This window comes from Salvelinus namaycush, unplaced genomic scaffold (assembly GCF_016432855.1).
Source record: "Salvelinus namaycush isolate Seneca unplaced genomic scaffold, SaNama_1.0 Scaffold45, whole genome shotgun sequence".
In the NCBI taxonomy this organism is placed as follows: Eukaryota; Metazoa; Chordata; class Actinopteri; order Salmoniformes; family Salmonidae; genus Salvelinus; species Salvelinus namaycush.
Window position 1 is genome coordinate 507,617 of NW_024061142.1, and position 24,710 is coordinate 532,326.

The 24,710-nt window shown below is 41.8% G+C and overlaps 1 protein-coding gene across 1 annotated transcript; it reads right to left on the reverse strand.

The window, feature by feature from the left end:
- Positions 1–1,285: 1,285 nt before the first annotated feature.
- On the reverse strand, positions 1,286–24,601 carry LOC120041364 (zinc finger protein 501-like). Its single transcript, XM_038986310.1, has 2 exons — positions 24,460–24,601; positions 1,286–2,715 (listed from the first exon to the last, which is right to left on the reverse strand). Exons 1-2 carry the CDS (start codon positions 24,599–24,601, stop codon positions 1,481–1,483), a joined length of 1,377 nt encoding a protein of 458 aa, XP_038842238.1. The 3' UTR covers positions 1,286–1,480.
- Positions 24,602–24,710: the final 109 nt, after the last annotated feature.

Consider the following 24,710-nt stretch of genomic DNA (forward strand, 5'->3'; position numbering starts at 1 on the left):
TATGCGTTTTGTGTTGCGCCTGCAGGGTTGAAATATGCTACACTCTCTTTGTTTACTGTTGTGCTATCATCAGATAATAGCATCTTATGCTTTCGTCGAAAAGCCTTTTTGAAATCTGACATGTCGGCTGGATTCACAACGAGTGTAGCTTTAATATGGTATCTTATATGTGTGATTTAATGAAAGTTTGATTTTATATAATGTTTTTGAATTTGGCGCTCTACATTTTCCCTGGCTATTGGCCAAGTGGGACACAAGCATCCCACATTTCCCAGAGAGCTTTTAATATGTATTGGCAATAATTAACTTAAGGGTGAGGCATGGAAAAATAAAACATGTATCTTTTGTCAGGCTGAATGTTTGAATATATGAGGTGATTTGAGTCATGCTTCTTCAGTAGTGGAATAAAGACAATTAGCACTTGGATGTTGTCAAGAAATACTGGAGCGATGTCAGATTGTTAATAAAATTGTTCATAGACCGTACATTTAAATCAAGTTGTTTTCAAGTCGTTGAAACAACAACTTGAAAAAATAAGTATTTTCAACCTAAACCGAACGTATTTTGGACATCCTGGCAAAGTCTTCTGTTCAATGACATGTTGCTAGGTGGGATAGCCCCAACGTCAAAACACAGTTTTAACGTGTCCAAATCAATAACCAATATGCAGAAAATTTGTGATATATTGAAAACCTAAACATAAAATGTGCTATTTACACAAACACACCAGGCTTCTATTTCAATGGTAATTACATGTCACATGATCTCAGGCTATCATCACTGTGAATAGGCACCAGGCTTCTATTTCAATGGTAATTACAGAACAATTTTTAGTGGGCCTCAAACTCCCTCTACATTTCTACTGGGAAAATCATCAAGCCATTCTTTAGGGGGGGGGTCTCAAACTCCCTCTACATTTTCAGCCTCTGTTTTACTACTACACATAACAGCTTCAGTCTCAGAAATTGTGTGAACGGAAATCCCTTCAGAAATGTGGGATGTGCACTAGAAGCGTGTAGGATACTGTTCTTGTCTGTAGGTTTTGTGTACTAAGTAGTGGACAAAGACCCGGAGTGAATGCACAAGGGTATCAAGGAAGGATCTCTAACTCAATATATATTTTTTACATTGTGACATTATTCATTAAAATACTCCTTCTACAATGTTAAAACATTCTACATTGTGACATCATTAAAACACTCCTACTACAATGTTAAAACATTCTACATTGTGACATCATTAAAATACTCCTACTACAATGTTAAAACATTCTACATTGTGACATCATTAAAATACTCCTTCAATGTTAAAACATTCTACATTGTGACACTATTTCATTGACATCATGAAACAACTCCTTCCTGTATATTCTGATGTTTGATCAGATATATTTTACCAGAGTAGCTCTTCACACATTGATCACAGCTACATTATTTATTTCCTGTGTGTATATCAGAGTAAAATTCTTCCCACATTGATTTCAACTATGAGGATTCTCTCCTGTGTGTGTTCTCTGGTGCATAGACAGATGGCTAGATGTAGTAAAACACTTCCCACATTGAGCACAGCTATAAGGTTTCTCTCCTGTGTGTGTTCTCTGGTGTATAGTCAGACAGTTAGACTTAATAAAACTCTTCCCACATTGAGTACAGCTATAAGGTTTCTCTCCTGTGTGTGTTCTCTGGTGTACTATCAAGTTGTTTGATTGAGTAAAGCTCTTCCCACATTGATCACAGCTATAAGGCTTCTCTCCTGTGTGTGTTCTCTGATGTGATTTTAAATGTCCTGACGAAACAAATCTCTTTCCACAGTCGGAGCAGTGGTAAGGTTTCTCTCCCGTGTGTGTTCTCTGGTGTACTGTCAAGCTGTTTGAGTGAGTAAAGCTCTTCCCACATTGATAACAGCTATAAGGTTTCTCTCCAGTGTGAATTCTCTGGTGTAATTGTAATGTAAATGATTTTGAAAAGCTCTTCCCACAGTCAGAGCAGCTATAAGGTTTCTCTCCGGTGTGAATTCTCTGGTGTGATTGTAATGTAAATGATTTTGAAAAGCTCTTCCCACAGTTAGAGCAGCTATAAGGCTTCTCTCCTGTATGGCTTCTCTGATGTATTTTAAGGTGTGCTGAAGAGGTGAATCTCTTCTCACAGTCAGAGCAACAGTGAGGTTTCTCGCCAGTGTGTATTCTCAGGTGTGCTGTCATGCTGTGTGAGTGAGCAAAACTCTTCCCACATTGATTACAGCTATACGGCTTATCTCCTGTGTGTGTTCTCTGGTGCAAAGTCAGCTGGCTAGATGTAGTAAAATTCATCCCACATTGATCACAGATATAAGGATTCTCTCCTGTGTGTGTTCTCTGGTGCAACGTCAGCTGGCTAGATGTAGTAAAATTCATCCCACATTGATCACAGCTATAAGGCTTCTCTCCTGTGTGTGTTCTCTGGTGTGTTTTCAGGCTGCTTGGAACATTAAAACTCTTCCCACACTGATCACAGCTATACGGTTTCTCTCCTGTATGGATTCTCTGGTGTCTTATAAGGTCAGCCGAAGAGGTAAATCTCTTCCCACAGTCAGCGCAGCAGTGAGGTGTCTTTCCTGTGGGTCTCCGCTGGTGTTTCTCGAGGTGTTCTGATGTGGAGGGACTCTTCTCTGCCTCGTCAGCATCATGTTGTTGTTGAGGCTCCCCAGAGGATCCACGATAGTCACGTCTCTCTCCTGTGTGAATGACAAAGTCAGACAGATGGTAAAAGGCCCACAACAGCAGAAATCCACTGTAGGAGGTGATGCCAACAGCATAGCCATGATGTTGTACAACAATTGACGTCTGTAATGAATGTTAAAATTATTTGACACATTTAGTCTTGTTTTCACATTAGTAGTAAAATACTGTCTATTTGAGGTAAAAGGTGATTGCCCGTGATGTTTTATAACAATTTAAGTCTGTAATAAAATGCTTTTACAAACTTATTTGAAAGCTGTCTTAAGGACATTCAAGTGAGCAAAAACAGCCATATTGTCTTGTTTTTGTCACAGTAGTATATAGTGGATGATTCTAGAAATAAATTAATACAGCTGTTAAAAACCCTAAGTACTAATTCCCCACCGTGGGGGAAAACTCAGGGGAGTTCTCATAGACTGACAGCAAAAATAGCCTCCATTTACAGGTTGCTTATGAGTGAATTTCACACTACTTTTGGATTAGAATTGGAAAGGCTCGTTTGTGCCATTGTTTCAAATCAACTGCTTTAAACTTTATAAAAAACTTTAATTTCAACCAGAAAAAGCTCTTTGGCTAGCTTTGCTACCAGCCTATGTCAATAAGCGTTAGCATTCTAGCTAACAGCTTTGCTACCAGCCTATGTCAATAGGCGTTAGCATTCTAGCTAATAGCTTTGCTACCAGCCTAGCATTAGCATTCTAGCTAACAGCTTTGCTACCAGCCTATGTCAATTAGTGTTAGCATTCCAGCTTTGCTACCAGCCTATGTCAATAGGCGTTAGCATTCTAGCTAATAGCTTTGCTACCAGCCTAGCATTAGCATTCTAGCTAACAGCTTTGCTACCAGCCTATGTCAATTAGCGTTAGCATTCCAGCTTTGCTACCAGTCTATGTCAATAAGCGTTAGCATTCGAGCTAACAGCTTTGCTGACAGTCTATGTCAATAAGCGTTGCATTCTAGCTAACAGCTTTGCTGACAGTCTATGTCAATAAGCGTTGCATTCTAGCTAACAGCTTTGCTTCCAGCCTATGTCAATAAGCGTTAGCATACTAGCTAACAGCTTTGCCTCCAGCCTATGTCAATAAGCGTTAGCATTTAAGCTAACAGCTTTGCTTCCAGCCTATGTCAATAAGCGTTAGCATACTAGCTAACAGCTTTGCTTCCAGCCTATGTCAATAAGCGTTAGCATTCCACCTCACAGCTTTGCCTCCAGCCTATGTCAATAAGCGTTAGCATACTAGCTAACAGCTTTGCTTCCCGCCTATGTCAATAAGCGTTAGCATTCTAGCTAAAAGCTTTGCCTCCTGCCTATGTCAATAAGCGTTAGCATTTAAGCTAACAGCTTTGCTTCCAGCCTATGTCAATAAGCGTTAGCATTCCACCTCACAGCTTTGCCTCCAGCCTATGTCAATAAGCGTTAGCATACTAGCTAACAGCTTTGCTTCCAGCCTATGTCAATAAGCGTTAGCATTCTAGCTAAAAGCTTTGCCTCCTGCCTATGTCAATAAGCGTTAGCATTTAAGCTAACAGCTTTGCTTCCAGCCTATGTCAATAAGCGTTAGCATTCTAGCTAACAGCTTTGCTACCAGCCTATGTCAATAAGCGTTAGCATACTAGCTAACAGCTTTGCTTCCAGCCTATGTCAATAAGCGTTAGCATTCCACCTCACAGCTTTGCCTCCAGCCTATGTCAATAAGCGTTAGCATTCTAGCTAACAGCTTTGCCTCCTGCCTGTGTCAATAAGCGTTAGCATTCTAGCTAACAGCTTTGCTACCAGCCTATGTCAATAAGCGTTAGCATTATAGCTAACAGCTTTGCTTCCAGCCTATGTCAATAAGCGTTAGCATTCTAGCTAACAGCTTTACTACCAGCCTATGTCAATAAGCGTTAGCATTCCACCTCACAGCTTTGCCTCCAGCCTATGTCAATAAGCGTTAGCATACTAGCTAACAGCTTTGCTTCCAGCCTATGTCAATAAGCGTTAGCATACTAGCTAACAGCTTTGCTTCCAGCCTATGTCAATAAGCGTTAGCATTCTAGCTAACAGCTTTGCTTCCAGCCTATGTCAATAAGCGTTAGCATACTAGCTAACAGCTTTGCTACCAGCCTATGTCAATAAGCGTTAGCATACTAGATAACAGCTTTGCTTCCAGCCTATGTCAATAAGCGTTAGCATTCTAGCTAACAGCTTTGCTACCAGCCTATGTCAATAAGCGTTAGCATTCTAGCTAACAGCTTTGCTACCAGCCTATGTCAATAAGCGTTAGCATACTAGCTAACAGCTTTGCTTCCAGCCTAGCGTTAACATTTAAGCTAACAACTGCTGCATCCAAAATACATATTTGTAATTATCAACCAAATAGTCTCTTAGAGAAATAATCAAACAATTGTAAGTCTATGACAACCCCAAAAACTGTATTGTTTAGCAGTAATAACCTGGTAAATCCCAGATGATAGCATAGACCTACTGTAGGACCCATAACTTCACCTAGCAACAACATAGACCTAGGACTATAAATCATTTAATATTCCAGGTGAAACATGGACAAAAAAATGTCTTTGTCATGACATTTCATAACCTGATCACCAGATAATTTTGTGAATAATCCCACTAGGCTACTCTGTAATGTGTTGTCATTCTAAATGTCCTGAATAAAGGAAAATAGCTCTGTGTGTTGTACAATAGCCTATCCATCAAGGAACAGTTCTCTACACAATATGAGCTAAGTATCTCTGTGTGTCCAAACTGACACAGAAACATTTGAAAACATTACCACACTACCATGATGTTTTCTCAGTTAAATCTAACTAGACCCTGCTGTGAATCAAATCAAATGTTACTTGTCACATGCGCCGAATACAACAGGTGTAGTAGACCTCACAGTGATATGCAGAATACAACAGGTGTAGACCTCACAGTGAAATGCAGACTGACCAGCCCTTAACCAACAGGTGTAGACCTCACAGTGAAATGCTGACTGACCAGCCCTTAACCAACAGGTGTAGACCTCACAGTGAAATGCTGACTGACCAGCCCTTAACCTATAGGTGTAGACCTCACAGTGAAACGCTGACTGACCAGCCCTTAACCTATAGGTGTAGACCTCACAGTGAAATGCTGACTGACCAGCCCTTAACCAACAGGTGTAGACCTCACAGTGAAATGCTGACTGACCAGCCCTTAACCAAAAGGTGTAGACCTCACAGTGAAATGCTGACTGACCAGCCCTTAACCAACAAGTGTAGACCTCACAGTGAAATACTGACTGACCAGCCCTTAACCAACAGGTGTAGACCTTAACCAACAGGTGTAGACCTCACAGTGAAATGCAGACTGACCAGCCCTTAACCAACAGGTGTAGACCTCACAGTGAAATGCTGACTGACCAGCCCTTAACCTATAGGTGTAGACCTCACAGTGAAATACTGACTGACCAGCCCTTAACCTATAGGTGTAGACCTCACAGTGAAATGCTGACTGACCAGCCCTTAACCAACAGGTGTAGACCTCACAGTGAAATGCTGACTGACCAGCCCTTAACCAAAAGGTGTAGACCTCACAGTGAAATGCTGACTGACCAGCCCTTAACCAACAAGTGTAGACCTCACAGTGAAATACTGACTGACCAGCCCTTAACCAACAGGTGTAGACCTTAACCAACAGGTGTAGACCTCACAGTGAAATGCTGACTGACCAGCCCTTAACCAAAAGGTGTAGACCTCACAGTGAAATGCTGACTGACCAGCCCTTAACCAACAAGTGTAGACCTCACAGTGAAATACTGACTGACCAGCCCTTAACCAACAGGTGTAGACCTTAACCAACAGGTGTAGACCTCACAGTGAAATGCTGACTGACCAGCCCTTAACCAACAGGTGTAGACCTCACAGTGAAATACTGACTGACCAGCCCTTAACCAACAGGTGTAGACCTCACAGTGAAATGCTGACTGACCAGCCCTTAACCAAAAGGTGTAGACCTCACAGTGAAATACTGACTGACCAGCCCTTAACCAAAAGGTGTAGACCTCACAGTGAAATACTGACTGACCAGCCCTTAACCTATAGGTGTAGACCTCACAGTGAAATGCAGACTGACCAGGCCTTAACCAACAGGTGTAGACCTCACAGTGAAATGCTGACTGTCCAGCCTTTAACCTATAGGTGTAGACCAGGTGTAGACCTCACAGTGAAATACTGACTGACCAGCCCTTAACCAACAGGTGTAGACCTCACAGTGAAATGCTGACTGACCAGCCCTTAACCAAAAGGTGTAGACCTCACAGTGAAATACTGACTGACCAGCCCTTAACCAAAAGGTGTAGACCTCACAATGAAATACTGACTGACCAGCCCTTAACCTATAGGTGTAGACCTCACAGTGAAATGCAGACTGACCAGGCCTTAACCAACAGGTGTAGACCTCACAGTGAAATGCTGACTGTCCAGCCTTTAACCTATAGGTGTAGACCAGGTGTAGACCTCACAGTGAAATACTGACTGACCAGCCCTTAACCAACAGGTGTAGTAGACCTCACAGTGAAATGCAGACTGACGAGCCCTTAACCAACAGGTGTAGACCTTACAGTGAAATGCTGACTGACCAGCCCTTAACCAAAAGGTGTAGACCTCACAGTGAAATGCTGACTGGCCAGCCCCTTAACCAACAGGTGTAGACCTCACAGTGAAATGCTGACTGACCAGCCCTTAAACAACAGGTGTAGACCTCACAGTGAAATGCTGACTGACCAGCCCTTAACCAACAAGTGTAGACCTCACAGTGAAATACTGACTGACCAGCCCTTAACCAACAGGTGTAGACCTTAACCAACAGGTGTAGACCTCACAGTGAAATGCTGACTGACCAGCCCTTAACCAACAGTTGTAGACCTCACAGTGAAATGCTGACTGGCCAGCCCTTAACCAACAGGTGTAGACCTCACAGTGAAATGCTGACTGGCCAGCCCTTAACCAACAGGTGTAGACCTCACAGTGAAATACTGACTGACCAGCCCTTAACCAACAGGTGTAGACCTCACAGTGAAATGCTGACTGACCAGACCTTAACCAAAAGGTGTAGACCTCACAGTGAAATACTGACTGACCAGCCCTTAACCAAAAGGTGTAGACCTCACAGTGAAATACTGACTGACCAGCCCTTAACCTATAGGTGTAGACCTCACAGTGAAATGCAGACTGACCAGGCCTTAACCAACAGGTGTAGACCTCACAGTGAAATGCTGACTGTCCAGCCTTTAACCTATAGGTGTAGACCAGGTGTAGACCTCACAGTGAAATACTGACTGACCAGCCCTTAACCAACAGGTGTAGACCTCACAGTGAAATACTGACTGACCAGCCCTTAACCAACAGGTGTAGTAGACCTCACAGTGAAATGCAGACTGACGAGCCCTTAACCAACAGGTGTAGACCTTACAGTGAAATGCTGACTGACCAGCCCTTAACCAAAAGGTGTAGACCTCACAGTGAAATACTGACTGACCAGCCCTTAACCAACAGGTGTAGACCTCACAGTGAAATGCTGACTGACCAGCCCTTAACCAAAAGGTGTAGACCTCACAGTGAAATGCTGACTGGCCAGCCCTTAACCAACAGGTGTAGACCTCACAGTGAAATGCTGACTGGCCAGCCCTTAACCAACAGGTGTAGACCTTAACCAACAGGTGTAGACCTCACAGTGAAATGCTGACTGACCAGCCCTTAACCAACAGTTGTAGACCTCACAGTGAAATGCTGACTGGCCAGCCCTTAACCAACAGGTGTAGACCTCACAGTGAAATGCTGACTGGCCAGCCCTTAACCAACAGGTGTAGACCTCACAGTGAAATACTGACTGACCAGCCCTTAACCAACAGGTGTAGACCTCACAGTGAAATGCTGACTGACCAGCCCTTAACCAAAAGGTGTAGACCTCACAGTGAAATACTGACTGACCAGCCCTTAACCAAAAGGTGTAGACCTCACAATGAAATACTGACTGACCAGCCCTTAACCTATAGGTGTAGACCTCACAGTGAAATGCAGACTGACCAGGCCTTAACCAACAGGTGTAGACCTCACAGTGAAATGCTGACTGTCCAGCCTTTAACCTATAGGTGTAGACCAGGTGTAGACCTCACAGTGAAATACTGACTGACCAGCCCTTAACCAACAGGTGTAGACCTCACAGTGAAATGCAGACTGACGAGCCCTTAACCAACAGGTGTAGACCTTACAGTGAAATGCTGACTGACCAGCCCTTAACCAAAAGGTGTAGACCTCACAGTGAAATGCTGACTGGCCAGCCCCTTAACCAACAGGTGTAGACCTCACAGTGAAATGCTGACTGACCAGCCCTTAACCAACAGGTGTAGACCTCACAGTGAAATGCTGACTGACCAGCCCTTAACCAACAAGTGTAGACCTCACAGTGAAATACTGACTGACCAGCCCTTAACCAACAGGTGTAGACCTTAACCAACAGGTGTAGACCTCACAGTGAAATGCTGACTGACCAGCCCTTAACCAACAGTTGTAGACCTCACAGTGAAATGCTGACTGGCCAGCCCTTAACCAACAGGTGTAGACCTCACAGTGAAATGCTGACTGGCCAGCCCTTAACCAACAGGTGTAGACCTCACAGTGAAATACTGACTGACCAGCCCTTAACCAACAGGTGTAGACCTCACAGTGAAATGCTGACTGACCAGCCCTTAACCAATAGGTGTAGACCTCACAGTGAAATACTGACTGACCAGCCCTTAACCAAAAGGTGTAGACCTCACAGTGAAATACTGACTGACCAGCCCTTAACCTATAGGTGTAGACCTCACAGTGAAATGCAGACTGACCAGGCCTTAACCAACAGGTGTAGACCTCACAGTGAAATGCTGACTGTCCAGCCTTTAACCTATAGGTGTAGACCAGGTGTAGACCTCACAGTGAAATACTGACTGACCAGCCCTTAACCAACAGGTGTAGACCTCACAGTGAAATACTGACTGACCAGCCCTTAACCAACAGGTGTAGTAGACCTCACAGTGAAATGCAGACTGACGAGCCCTTAACCAACAGGTGTAGACCTTACAGTGAAATGCTGACTGACCAGCCCTTAACCAAAAGGTGTAGACCTCACAGTGAAATGCAGACTGACCAGCCCTTAACCAACAGGTGTAGACCAAATGTAGACAGGTGTAGACCTCACAGTGAAATCTTTGGAGGGAACTGAAAGTCCGTATTGCCCAGCGACAGCCCCGAAACCTGAAGGATTTGTATGAAGGAGTGGGCCAAAATCCCTGCTGCAGTGTGTGCAAACCTGGTCAAGAACTACAGGAAACGTATGATCTCTGTAATTGCAAACAAAGGTTTCTGTACCAAAATATTAAGTTCTGCTTTTCTGATGTATCAAATACTTATGTCATGCAATAAAATGCAAATGAATTACTTAAAAATCATACAATGTGATTTTCTGGATTTTTGTTTTAGATTCCGTCTCTCACAGTTGAAGTGTACCTATGATAAAAATTACAGACCTCTACATGCTTTGTAAGTAGGAAAACCTGCAAAACCGGCAGTGTCTCAAATACTTGCTCTCCCCACTGTATATACAGGGTGTTACGGTACAGAGTCAATGTGGAGGCTATATACAGGGTGTTACGGTACAGAGTCAATGTGGAGACTATATACAGGGGGTACCGGTACAGAGTCAATGTGGAGGCTATATACAGGGGGTACTGGTACAGAGTCAATGTGGAGGCTATATACAGGGTGTTACGGTACAGAGTCAATGTGGAGGCTATATACAGGGTGTTACGGTACAGAGTCAATGTGGAGGCTATATACAGGGTGTTACGGTACAGAGTCAATGTGGAGGCTATATACAGGGGGTACCGGTACAGAGTCAATGTGGAGGCTATATACAGGGGGTACCGGTACAGAGTCAATGTGGAGGCTATATACAGGGTGTTACGGTACAGAGTCAATGTGGAGGCTATATACAGGGGGTACCGGTACAGAGTCAATGTGGAGACTATATACAGGGTGTTACGGTACAGAGTCAATGTGGAGGCTATATACAGGGTGTTACGGTACAGAGTCAATGTGGAGGCTATATACAGGGTGTTACGGTACAGAGTCAATGTGGAGGCTATATACAGGGTGTTACGGTACAGAGTCAATGTGGAGGCTATATACAGGGTGTTACGGTACAGAGTCAATGTGGAGGCTATATACAGGGGGTACCGGTACAGAGTCAATGTGGAGGCTATATACAGGGTGTTACGGTACAGAGTCAATGTGGAGACTATATACAGGGAGTACCGGTACAGAGTCAATGTGGAGGCTATATACAGGGGGTACCGGTACAGAGTCAATGTGGAGGCTATATACAGGGTGTTACGGTACAGAGTCAATGTGGAGGCTATATACAGGGGGTACCGGTACAGAGTCAATGTGGAGACTATATACAGGGGGTACCAGTACTGAGTCAATGTGGAGGTTATATACAGGAGGTACCGGTACAGAGTCAATGTGGAGGCTATATACAGGGGGTACCGAGTCAGTGTGGAGGCTATATACAGGGGGTACCGAGTCAATGTGGAGGCTATATACAGGGGGTACCGGTACAGAGTCAATGTGGAGGCTATATACAGGGGGTACCGAGTCAGTGTGGAGGCTATATACAGGGGGTACCGAGTCAATGTGGAGGCTATATACAGGGGGTACCGAGTCAGTGTGCGGGGGTACAGGTTAGTTGAGGTAATATGTACATGTAGGTAGGGGTGAAGTGACTATGTATACATACTATACTATATATATATACACTATACTATATATATATATATATATATATACTATATATACATATACTATCTATACATAGTCAGTTTACCCCTACCTACATGTACACTGCTGCTACTCACTGTTTATTATCTATGCATAGTCACTTCACCCCTACCTACATGTACACTGCTGCAACTCTGTTTATTATCTATACATAGTCACTTCACCCCTACCTACATGTACACTGCTGCTACTCACTGTTTATTATCTATGTATAGTCACTTCACCCCTACCTACATGTACACTGCTGCTACTCTGTTTATTATCTATACATAGTCACTTCACCCCTACCTACATGTACACTGCTGTTACTCTCTGTTTATTATCTATACATAGTCACTTCACCCCTACATACATGTACATATTACCTCAACTAACCTTTACCCCCGCACATTGACTCGGTATCCCCTGTATATAGTCTCCACACTGACTCGGTACCCCCTGTATATAGCCTCCACACTGACTCGGTACCCCCTGTATATAGCCTCCACACTGACTCGGTACCCCCTGTATATAGCCTCCACACTGACTCGGTATCCCCTGTATATAGCCTCCACACTGACTCGGTATCCCCTGTATATAGCCTCCACACTGACTCGGTACCCCCTGTATATAGTCTCCACACTGACTCGGTACCCCCTGTATATAGTCTCCACACTGACTCGGTATCCCCTGTATATAGCCTCCACATTGACTCGGTACCCCCTGTATACAGCCTCCACACTGACTCGGTATCCCCTGTATATAGTCTCCACACTGACTCGGTACCCCCTGTATATAGCCTCCACACTGACTCGGTATACCCTGTATATAGCCTCCACATTGACTCGGTACCCCCTGTATATAGCCTCCACACTGACTCGGTATCCCCTGTATATAGCCTCCACATTGACTCGGTACCCCCTGTATATAGCCTCGTTATTGGTATTTTATTGTGTTACTTTTTACTTTAGCTTATTTGCTAAATATTTTCTCAACTCTTCTTGAACTGCAATGTATTGGGGTGGCAGGTAGCCTAGTGGTTAGAGCGTTGGACTAGTAAACAAAAGGTTGCTGGATCGAATCCCTGAGCTGACAAGGTAAAAACCTGTCGTTCTTCCCCCTGAACAGTTAACCCACTGTTCCCCCCGGAAGGCCGTCATTGAAAATAAGAATTTGTTCTAAAACTGAGTTAAATAGTTAAATAAAGGTACAATTCAATGTTGGTTAAGAGCTTGTAAGTAAGCATTTCATGGTAAGGTCTACACTTGTTGTATTCGACGCATGTGACAAATAGTTTGATTTGATAGTATATTTTGTGGATATGAATGACTATTTCTTGCCAATTAAAAATCTGGGTACTTTTCATAGCTTTTGTCACATCAGTTGAACAACTGCGGAGTAAATAACCCCTGTTTTTAGGACAGTACTTACTGGTGTTAATCAGATCGCCTGTGTCCTCCTCTTCATCTTTCAATGTGACAGTAATCTCTCCTTCCTTCTTCACTCCAAAAACCGCATCCTCCTCTTCCTCCTCTCCTTTTACTGTAACATCTTCCTCCTCTTTCACTCTGAACGCGTCTTCCTCTTCTTTCACTGAAACGTCTTTCTCTTCTTCTTTCACTGTAACAGCCTCGTCTTCTACTTCTTGTTTTACTGTCACATCCTCCTCTTCCTCCTCTTCTTTCACGACAACGTTCAGCCACAGACCCTCTTCCTCCGTCCAGCAGACCTCCTCTTCTTCAACAGGAGACGAGTAGCTTGGTGAACTCATGGTCGGGGATGTTAGCTAACAGTTAGCTAGCTAGGCTAATGCTAACTTAACAAGCCAGCTAGCTGAACGTAAATAGGAAATTAAATGGGGTAATTAGCTAAACGACAGAAATGTGTTCAAAACAGAGTGGCTCATATACCAGAAAGCGTCTAAAGAGCTTGAACGTTTCCGCTATGTTGGCTAGCAAGCTACCGAGATGGCTGACAAGCTGTTGTTGCTTTTCTTCTTTGAGTTTTTATCGGCGGATCGCAACCGACCGAGAGGTGTAAACACCGCCCCCTACTGTACTGGAGTGTGAAGCCCGTTATTAATACCGCTATATTCTTCTCTTATCTAACGCTGCATTTCTAATTAAACTACTCCCATCACCACCACACAATCTTTTCTCATTTCAGATGTATATTTGTTATTTGTTATTTTATTTAACCTTTATTTAACTAGGCAAGTCAGTATTCAATTCTACTGTATTTTTTTGTCAATGCCACTCTGACATTGATTGTCCTTGTATTTATATATTTCTTTAAATCCATTATTTAACTTTTAGATTTGTGTGGGTAATGGCTGAATGGTAGAGGAAATGGTTGACCATGTATTATTATGTTGTTAAATGTAATGATGTAGGGAGAGGTTCAAATAAAAAACGAAATTTTATTTTATTTATTTTAATTATATTTAAATTTTAAATTATAATTTTTTTAACTAAATGCTTGTGTTCCTAGCTCCAACAGTGCAGTAATATCTAACTAAATACTTGTGTTCCTAGCTCCAACAGTGCAGTAATATCTAACTAAATGCTTGTGTTCCTAGCTCCAACAGTACAGTAGTATCTAACTAAATGCTTGTGTTCCTAGCTCCAACAGTAATATCTAACTAAATGCTTGTGTTCCTAGCTCCAACAGTAATATCTAACTAAATGCTTGTGTTCCTAGCTCCAACAGTAATATCTAACTAAATGCTTGTGTTCCTAGCTCCAACAGTGCAGTAGTATCTATCAATTCACAACAATACACAAATCTAAAAGTAAAAGAATGTAATTAAGAAATATATAAATATTTGGACGATGTAAACATTATTAAAGTGACACGTGTTCCATTATTACAGAGGCCAGTGAATCCATATCATATGTATATAGGGCAGCAGCCTCTATGGTGCAAGGTTGAATGGCCGGGTGATAGCCGGCTAGTGATGACAATTTAACAGTCTGATGGCCTTGAGATAGAAGCTGTTTTTCAGTTTTCACTGCAGCCCTTTCGATTAGAATGGGGGTGTGCTCGGTCCTCCATTTCCTGTAGTCCACAATCATCTCCTTTGTCTTGATCACGTTGAGGGAGAGGTTGTTGTCCTGGCATCACACGGTCAGGCATGACTGGCCAGGCATGACCGATTACACAACAGTGGTAGACCTGATCACCGACAACAACGAGACAGCCTATAGGGAGGAGGTCAGAGACCTGACAACAATGAGACAGCCTATAGGGAGGAGGTCAGAGACCTGGCCGTGTGGTGCCAGGACAACAACCTCTCCCTCAACGACGAGACAGCCTATAGGGAGGAGGTCAGAGACCTGGCCGTGTGGTGCCAGGACAACAACCTCTCCCTCAACGACGAGACAGCCTATAGGGAGGAGGTCAGAGACCTGGCCGTGTGGTGCCAGAATAACAACCTATCCCTCAACGTGATCAACACAAAGGAGATGATTGAGTGAACAGGGAGTACAGGAGGGGACTGAGCACGCACCCCTTAGGGGCCCCCCGTGTTGAGGATCAGCGTGGCGGATGTGTTGTTACCTACCCTCACCACCTGGGGGCGGCCCATCAGGAAGTCCAGGATCCAGTTGCAGAGGGAGGTGTTTAGTCCCAGGGTCCTTAGCTTAGTGATGAGCTTTGAGGGTACTATGGTGTTGAACGCTGAGCTGTAGTCAATGAATAGCATTCTCACATAGGTGTTCCTTTTGCCCAGGTGGGAAAGGGCAGTGTGGAGTGCAATAGAGATGGCATCATCATTAACAGACAGGTTTACACATCACTGCGACATTATTACATCAACATTAACAGACAGGTTTACACATCACTGGGACATTATTACATCATCATTAACAGACAGGTTTACACATCACTGGGACATCATTAACAGACAGGTTTACACATCACTGGGACATTATTACATCATCATTAACAGACAGGTTTACACATCACTGGGTCATTATTACATCATCATTAACAGACAGGTTTACACATCACTGAGACATTGTTACATCATCATTAACAGACAGGTTTACACATCACTGAGACATTATTACATCATCATTAACAGACAGGTTTACACATCACTGGGACATTATTACATCATCATTAACAGACAGGTTTAAACATCACTGAGACATTATTACATCAACATTAACAGACAGGTTTACACATCACTGGGACATTATTACATCATCATTAACAGACAGGTTTACACATCACTGGGTCATTATTACATCATCATTAACAGACAGGTTTACACATCACTGAGACATTGTTCTATCATATCATTAACAGACAGGTTTACACATCACTGAGACATTATTACATCATCATTAACAGACAGGTTTACACATCACTGGGACATTATTACATCATCATTAACAGACAGGTTTACACATCACTGGGACATTATTACATCATCATTAACAGACAGGTTTAAACATCACTGAGACATTATTACATCAACATTAACAGACAGGTTTACACATCACTGGGACATTATTACATCATCATTAACAGACAGGTTTAAACATCACTGAGACATTATTACATCAACATTAACAGACAGGTTTACACATCACTGGGACATTATTACATCATCATTAACAGACAGGTTTATACATCGCTGGGTCATTATTACATCATCATTAACAGACAGGTTTACACATCACTGAGACATTGTTACATCATCATTAACAGACAGGTTTACACATCACTGAGACATTATTACATCATCATTAACAGACAGGTTTACACATCACTGGGACATTATTACATCATCATTAACAGACAGGTTTAAACATCACTGAGACATTATTACATCATCATTAACAGACAGGTTTACACATCACTGAGACATTATTACATCATCATTAACAGACAGGTTTACACATCACTGGGACATTATTACATCATCATTAACAGACAGGTTTACACATCACTGGGACATTATTACATCATCATTAACGGACAGGTTTAAACATCACTGAGACATTGTTACATCATCATTAACAAAACAGGTTTACACAACACTGGGACATTATTACATCATCATTAACAGACAGGTTTACACATCACTGGGACATTGTTACATCATCATTAAGAGACAGGTTTACACTTCACTGAGACATTATTACATCATCATTAACAGACAGGTTTACACATCACTGGGACATTATTACATCATCACTGGGACATAGTGATGTGCCCATGAGTAAACATTTCACTACACCGTTTAGCCTACATCCTGTAACCTGCGCATGTGACCAATGAAACGTTGATTCGATTCGATTATTCAGTACAAACCTTGATTTCCATCTACATCAACAGACTGATTGTGTCTGTATCTGTGTAGCAGCAGATTAACACGCTGCGATCTCATGTGAGGATGACATCATGAGAACAGGTGGCTTCAGAGAAGATGGAAACCCCCCCTGAGTTCGACAGGACGGCCATTTTTCTACAGGAGAAACAAACGTCTGTTATTGGAGGTTAGAAAGACACACTGGAGAGATGATATTTCGGATGTGATCAGTCGATGCAGATACAACTAACATTCTGTAATGTCTGGTTTTTTTAACCTTTATTTAACTTGTCAAGTCAATTAATTCGGATATTAAAAGCCAACTGACATTTACTCCTGAGGTGCTGACCTGTTGCACCCTCGACAACCACTGTGATTATTATTATCTGACCCTGCTGGTCATCTATGAACATTTGAACATCTTGGCCATGTTCTGTTATAATCTCCACCCGGCACAGCCAGAAGAGGGCTGGCCACCCCTCATAGCCTGGTTCCTCTCTAGGTTTCTTCCTAGGTTTTGGCCTTTCTAGGGAGTTTTTCCTGGCCACCGTGCTTCTACACCTGCATTGCTTGCTGTTTGGGGTTTTAGGCTGGGTTTCTGTACAGCACTTTGAGATATCAGCTGATGTAAGAAGGGCTTTATAAATACATTTGATTTGATTTGAATTAAAAACAAATTCTTCTTTACAATTTTGGCTTAGGAACAGTGGGTTAAGTGCCTTGTTCAGGGGAAGAACAACAGATTTTTACCTTGTCAGCTCAGGGATTCAATCCACCAACCTTTCAGTTACTAGCCCAACGGTCTAACCACTAGGCTACCTGCCACCCTGTTAATGATAACGTAATTACAATGTCTGAATGAATGTAGGAAAATATGACACATTAGATCTGGTAAAAGATAATACAAAGAAAAGAAAAACCGTTAAAAAAAAAATATATTGAACCTGTCACGTTCCTGACCTGTTTTTCCTTTTTCTTGTATTTATTTAGTTGGTCAGGGCGTGAGTTGGGGTGGGTTGTCCATGTGTTATTTTTCTATGTCGGGTTGTTTGTGTTCGGCCGGGTATGATTCTCAATCAGAGGCAGCTGTAAATCGTTGTCCCTGATTGAGAATCATACTTAGGCAGCCGGGGTTCACATGTGTGTGTTTGTGGGTGGTTGTATCTCGTGTCTGTATTCGTACCACACGGGACTGTTTGTCGGTTCGTTTCTCTTTTGTAATTTTGTTTCGTTAGTGTTCCGTTTATTTTGTTAATAAATAATCATGGACACAAACCACTCCGCATATTGGTCTGATCCTTCTCGCCTCTCCTCCTCGTCCGAGGAAGAGGATTACGACGACCGTTACAGAACCATCATCTTTGAAATGCAAGAGAAAGGCCATAATGTATTATTCCATCCCAGGCAGAATTTAGATTTTGGCCACTAGATGGCAGCAGTGTATGTGCAAAGTTTTTGACTGATCCAATGAACCATTGCATTTCTGTTCAAAATGTTGTATCAAGACTGCCCAAATGTGCCTAATTGGTTTATTAATAACTTTTCAAGTTCATAATTGTGCACTCTCCTCAAACAATAGCATGGTATTATTTCACTGTAATAGCTACTGCAAATTGGACAGTGCAGTTAGATTAACAAGAATTTAAGCTTTCTGACAATATCAGATATGTCTATGTCCTGGGACATGTTCGTGTTACTTACAACCTCATGCTAATCGCATTAGCCTACGTTAGCTCGACTGTACCGTGGGGGACCCACCGATCCTGTAGAGGTTTTAACTTGACCAAAAAAACAGCAATCCTTCTGTTTCATTAATAGATCTTTTATACAAAAATATGATGTTTCACTGATCAATGTTGTCATTTTCACTTTGTAGTTTTTCCACTTTACTAAGTGAAATTGTCATTGAAATGATTGCCAATATCAAAAAAAGAGGCCTACAAGCCACAGTGTCTCGCGTCCACTTGGACATTTTGGTGGAGGATCGGTGATGATCAGGGGGTGCTTCCGCAAGGCTGGAATCGGGTAGATGTGTCTTTGTGAAGGACGCATGAATCCACGTACAAGGTTGTCCTGGAAGAAAACGTGCTTCCTTCTGCTCTGACAATGTTCCCCAACTCTGAGGAGTGGTTTTCCCAGCAGGACACTGTTACATGCCACATGTTGGAGGTTGTTTTGATTCCAGGCTGACGTCTTCTTTTAAAACACTCCTAGGAGCAGTTCAATCCTGTGAAGAACCAGGGTTAATTTATTACCTGAACAGTGAACACCCCTCCCTCTGTGGCAGCATGGTATGACCCGTTGAGCGGTAGTGTCTTCTACTAATTAAGTTGTTTTCACCTCTTCCTTTTGATGGATCAGAAGAGGACCACCAGATCAAGACCCTGTCATGGCTTGCCCAATCTCCAGACCATTGAAAACCTCTGGAATGTGATCAAGATGAAGATGGATGGTCACAAGTCATCAAACAAAGCTGGGGTTGCTTGAATGTTTGTGCCACGGGAGTGGCATAAAGTCACCCAACATCAATGTGAAAGACTGGCGGAGAGACGACAAGACGCATGAAAGCTGTGATTGAAAATCAGGGTTGTTTCACCAAATACTGATTTCTGAACTCTTCCTAAGTTAAAACATGAGTATTTGTCTTGTTTAAAAATGAGGAACTTATTTTCTGTTTTATTATTCGAGGTCTGACAACACTGCATCTTTGTTGTTATTTTGACCAGTTGTCATTTTCTACAAATAAATGCTCTAAATGACAATATTTGTATTTGGAACATGGGGGCGAAATGTTGTCAGTCGTTTATAGAATAAAACAAAAATTTTAATTTTACCCAAAACCACAAACCTATAAATAGTAAAACCAGAGAAACTGATAATTTTGCAGTGGTCTCTTAATTTTTCCAGAGCTGTATTATCCAAATACTGACTTGCTAGCACTTGGTGGCCTATAGCAGCACCCCAAAAGAGGCTTTATATGAGACAGGTGAACACTTGGTGGCCTATAGCAGCACCCCAAAAGAGGCTTTATATGAGACAGGTGAACACTTGGTGGCCTATAGCAGCACCCCAAAAGAGGCTTTATATGAGACAGGTGAACCACAACACTTCAACAGTATTTAATGTGAGATCCTCTCTAAACAGATTCACCTCTAGTCATATTACTTCAACAGTATTTAATGTGAGATCCTCTCTAAACAGATTCACCTCTAGTCATATTACTTCAACAGTATTTAATGTGAGATCCTCTCTAAACAGATTCACCTCTAGTCATATTACTTCAACAGTATTTAATGTGAGATCTTCTCTAAACAGATTCACCTCTAGTCATATTACTTCAACAGTATTTAATGTGAGATCCTCTCTAAACAGATTCACCTCTAGTCATATTACTTCAACAGTATTTAATGTGAGATCCTCTCTAAACAGATTCACCTCTAGTCATATTACTTCAACAGTATTTAATGTGAGATCCTCTCTAAACAGATTCACCTCTAGTCATATTACTTCAACAGTATTTAATGTGAGATCCTCTCTAAACAGATTCACCTCTAGTCATATTACTTCAACAGTATTTAATGTGAGATCCTCTCTAAACAGATTCACCTCTAGTCATATTACTTCAACAGTATTTAATGTGAGATCCTCTCTAAACAGATTCACCTCTAGTCATATTACTTCAACAGTATTTAATGTGAGATCCTCTCTAAACAGATTCACCTCTAGTCATATTACTTCAACAGTATTTAATGTGAGATCCTCTCTAAACAGATTCACCTCTAGTCATATTACTTCAACAGTATTTAATGTGAGATCCTCTCTAAACAGATTAACCTCTAGTCATATTACTTCAACAGTATTTAATGTGAGATCCTCTCTAAACAGATTCACCTCTAGTCATATTACTTCAACAGTATTTAATGTGAGATCCTCTCTAAACAGATTCACCTCTAGTCATATTACTTCAACAGTATTTAATGTGAGATCCTCTCTAAACAGATTCACCTCTAGTCATATTACTTCAACAGTATTTAATGTGAGATCCTCTTTAAACTTTTCTGTAGATGTTCTATCCCTGTATTGCTCCTGCTGTATAAAAGGAAATATCTAGGTGAGTTTCAGAGGTGGCCAGCATATGAATGCTATCTGATGTTAGCAAGTTATTGATTTCATAAACCTTATTTATAAGGCTATATACAGTTGAAGTCGGAAGTTTACAGACACTTAGGTTGGAGTCATTAAAACTTGTTTTTCAACCACTCCACACATTTCTTGTTAACAAACTATAGTTTTGGCAAGTCGGTTAGGACATCTACTTTGTGCATGACACAAGTAATTTTTCCCACAATTGTTTACAGACAGATTATTTCACTTATAATTCACTGTATCACAATTCCAGTGGGTCAGAAGTTTACATACACTAAGTTGACTGTGCCTTTAAACAGCTTGGGAAATTCCAGAAAATGACGTCATGGCTTTAGAAGCTTCTGATAGGAAAATTGACATCATTTGAGTCAATTGGAGGTGTACCTGTGGATGTATTTCAGGGCCTACCTTCAAACTCAGTGCCTCTCTGCTTGACATCATGGGAAAATCTAAAGAAATCAGCCAAGACCTCAGAAAAAAAATCTGTGTGTGGTTTGACTGACGCCTCTGACCCGGAAGTTGACAAAAAAAGTTTCTTTTTCATTAATTTAATTCATTAACAATATTATATTGAGACATATAAAAGAGAAGCAACTGTTGATTAGTGCAGATTTTTAATGATTTAAAACAAACGTCTCCTATACATCTGCATTTAAGGCAATGTCTTATTAATTTTATATATAATTAATAATAACAAAAATAATAATAATAATATTGATTCAGTCAAACAAACAGATAGTATTAACAAATATATAATGAACAGAATAACAATACATCATGTAGATGTATATAATGAACAGACTAGGTCTATACTGCTCCTACATGGTGTAACAATACATCATGTAGATGTATATAATGAACAGACTAGGTCTATACTGCTCCTACATGGTGTAACAATACATCATGTAGATGTATATAATGAACAGACTAGGTCTATACTGCTCCTACGTGGTGTAACAATACATCATGTAGATGTATATAATGAACAGACTAGGTCTATACTGCTCCTACACGGTGTAACAATACATCATGTAGATGTATATAATGAACAGACTAGGTCTATACTGCTCCTACATGGTGTAACAATACATCATGTATATGTATATAATGAACAGACTAGGTCTATACTGCTCCTACATGGTGTAACAATACATTGAGGCACACAGAGTGTACAAAACATTAAGAACGCCTTCCTAATAGAATGGTGTGGGCGTATATCCGGTCATTAAAAATACCCACGAGTAGACCGTTGATTGGCCAGCTCATTCTCCTCAAGACCGCTGATTGGCCAGTTCATCCTCCTCAGGGAGATGACATGTTCTATGAGGAAAGAGTCATTTTTCAAAGAGGTTTGATATGTTTTTTTTTCTTCTGTAATTTATGCTTTGGTCTCAAATACGAGAATCGGAAGTGTCAACAACATTATTTGGATATGATTTAAGAGGTTAAGTGAGGATTAACTTTAAAAAGTTAGATTTTCACTGGACAGTTACTTTAAAAGAACGTTATTAACCGGTTACCATACTTTTTAAAATAATGCTTCTGTTCCAGAACAGTAGAGATCACTTTCTTTCCCGGTTCGGTTTCTGTTCCTCAATAAAACACATTGTTTGCGGTTTTTTGTTCTGTTCTTCGAACCGTTTCCAACTCCTGGGGTCATTGTTAAGACTGTGTGGGTTCTCTCATGCCTTTTCAGGTTCCCTATCTGGGTAAAACCCGTTCCACACTGGGTGCATTGGAAAGGCTTCTCTCCTGTGTGTACTATTTTGTGATCCTTCAGGTTCCCTAACCGTGTAAAACCCTTCCCACACTGGGAGCATTGGAAAGGCTTCTCTCCTGTGTGTAATTTTATATGTTTTTTTAGGTTCCCTAACTTTGTAAAATCTTTTCCACACAGAGAGCAATGGTAAGATGTCTCCCCTGTGTGTGTTCTTTCATGCTCCTTCATGCTCCCTAAGCTTTTAAAACTATTTCCACACTGGGAACATTGGAAAGGTTTCTCTCCTGTGTGTATTCTCTCATGCTTTTTCAGGTTCCCTAACAGGGTAAAACCCTTTCCACACTGGGAGCATTGGAAAGGCTTCTCTCCTGTGTGTACTATTTTATGTTCTTTCAGGCTCCCTAACTGTGCAAAACTCTTTCCACACTGGGAACATTGGAAAGACTTCTCTCCTGTATGTATTCTCTCATGCCTTTTCAGGTTCCCTAACTGAGTAAAACCACTTCCACACTGGGAACATTGGAACGGCTTCTCTCCTGTGTGCATTATTTGATGGTCCTTCAGGTTCCCTAAACGTGTAAAACTCTTTCCACATTGGGAACATTGGAACGGCTTCTCTCCTGTGTGTATTCTTTTATGATCCTTCAGGTTCTCTAACCGTGTAAAACTCTTTCCACATTGGGTGCATTGGAAAGGTTTCTCTCCTGTGTGTAATTTTATATGTTTTTTTAGGTTCTTTAACTTGGTAAAATTCTTTCCACACTGAGAGCAATGGTAAGATGTCTCCCCTGTGTGTGTCCTTTCATGAGCTTTCAGGCTCCCTAACTGTGTAAAACTATTTCCACACTGGGAGCATTGGAAAGGCTTCTCTCCTGTGTGTACTATGTTATGTTCTTTCAGGCTCCATAACCGTGTAAAACTCTTTCCACAGTGGGAACATTGGAAAGTTCTCTCTCCTGTGTGCATTCTTTCATGCCTTTTCAGGTTCCCTAACTGAGTAAAACCACTTCCACACTGGGAGCATTGGAAAGGCTTCTCTCCTGTGTGTACTCTTATGTGATCCTTAAGGTTCCCTAACCGTGTAAAACCCTTCCCACACTGGGAGCATTGGAAAGGCTTCTCTCCTGTGTGTAATTTTGTATGTTTTTTTAGGTTCCCTAAGTTGGTAAAATCCTTTCCACACTGAGAGCAGTGGTAAGGCTTTTCTCCTGTGTGTGTTCCGTCATGCTCTTTCAGCTTCCATAACCACTTAAAACTCTTATTACACTGGGAGCAGCGGTGTCGTCTCGCTGGTTTGGGCGTCTCTGAGTCTGGTTCCTCTGAAGGACTCTTCCCGCTGTCAGAGTGAGAGTCTGGTATCTCTCCTGCCAAAGACAAACAGAGTATTTGGTTAAACAGAGAGATCTAAATTATAAAACTGTTTACTCCGTACTAGACCAACATAAAACTGTACATTTGGATTCTGTTGATTGCCGGTAGTTGATTGGTTGATTCTGTTGATTGCCGGTAGTTGATTGGTTGATTCTGTTGATTACCGGTAGTTGATTGGTTGATTTTGTTGATTGCCGGTAGTTGATTGACCACTCAGCCCCTACCCAGATGGTCATGCACCGTCGCAAACTTCGCTCTTTCTCTCTCCCACTACTCTCTCCTCTTCTGCTAAATCCTTCTCCCTCCTGTCTCCCGATTCTGCCTCTTCAAACCCTAGTCTCCTTCCTTTCCACATCCTATGACTGGCACTGTCCCCTTTCCTCCTGGCCAGCTTGGCCCTCCCATCCTGCTCCGTGACCGAGTGACTCATTGCGAGCTTACAGAACAGGGCTGTGGGCAGCTGAACGAAAATGGAGACAAACTCAACTTCCGGAGGACCTATCATCCTTTCACTCCCTCCTCTCTACCTTATCTTCCTCTGTATCTGCTGCTAAAGGCCACTTTCTACCATTCAAAATGTCAAGCTTTTACCTCTAACCCTAGGAAACTATTTT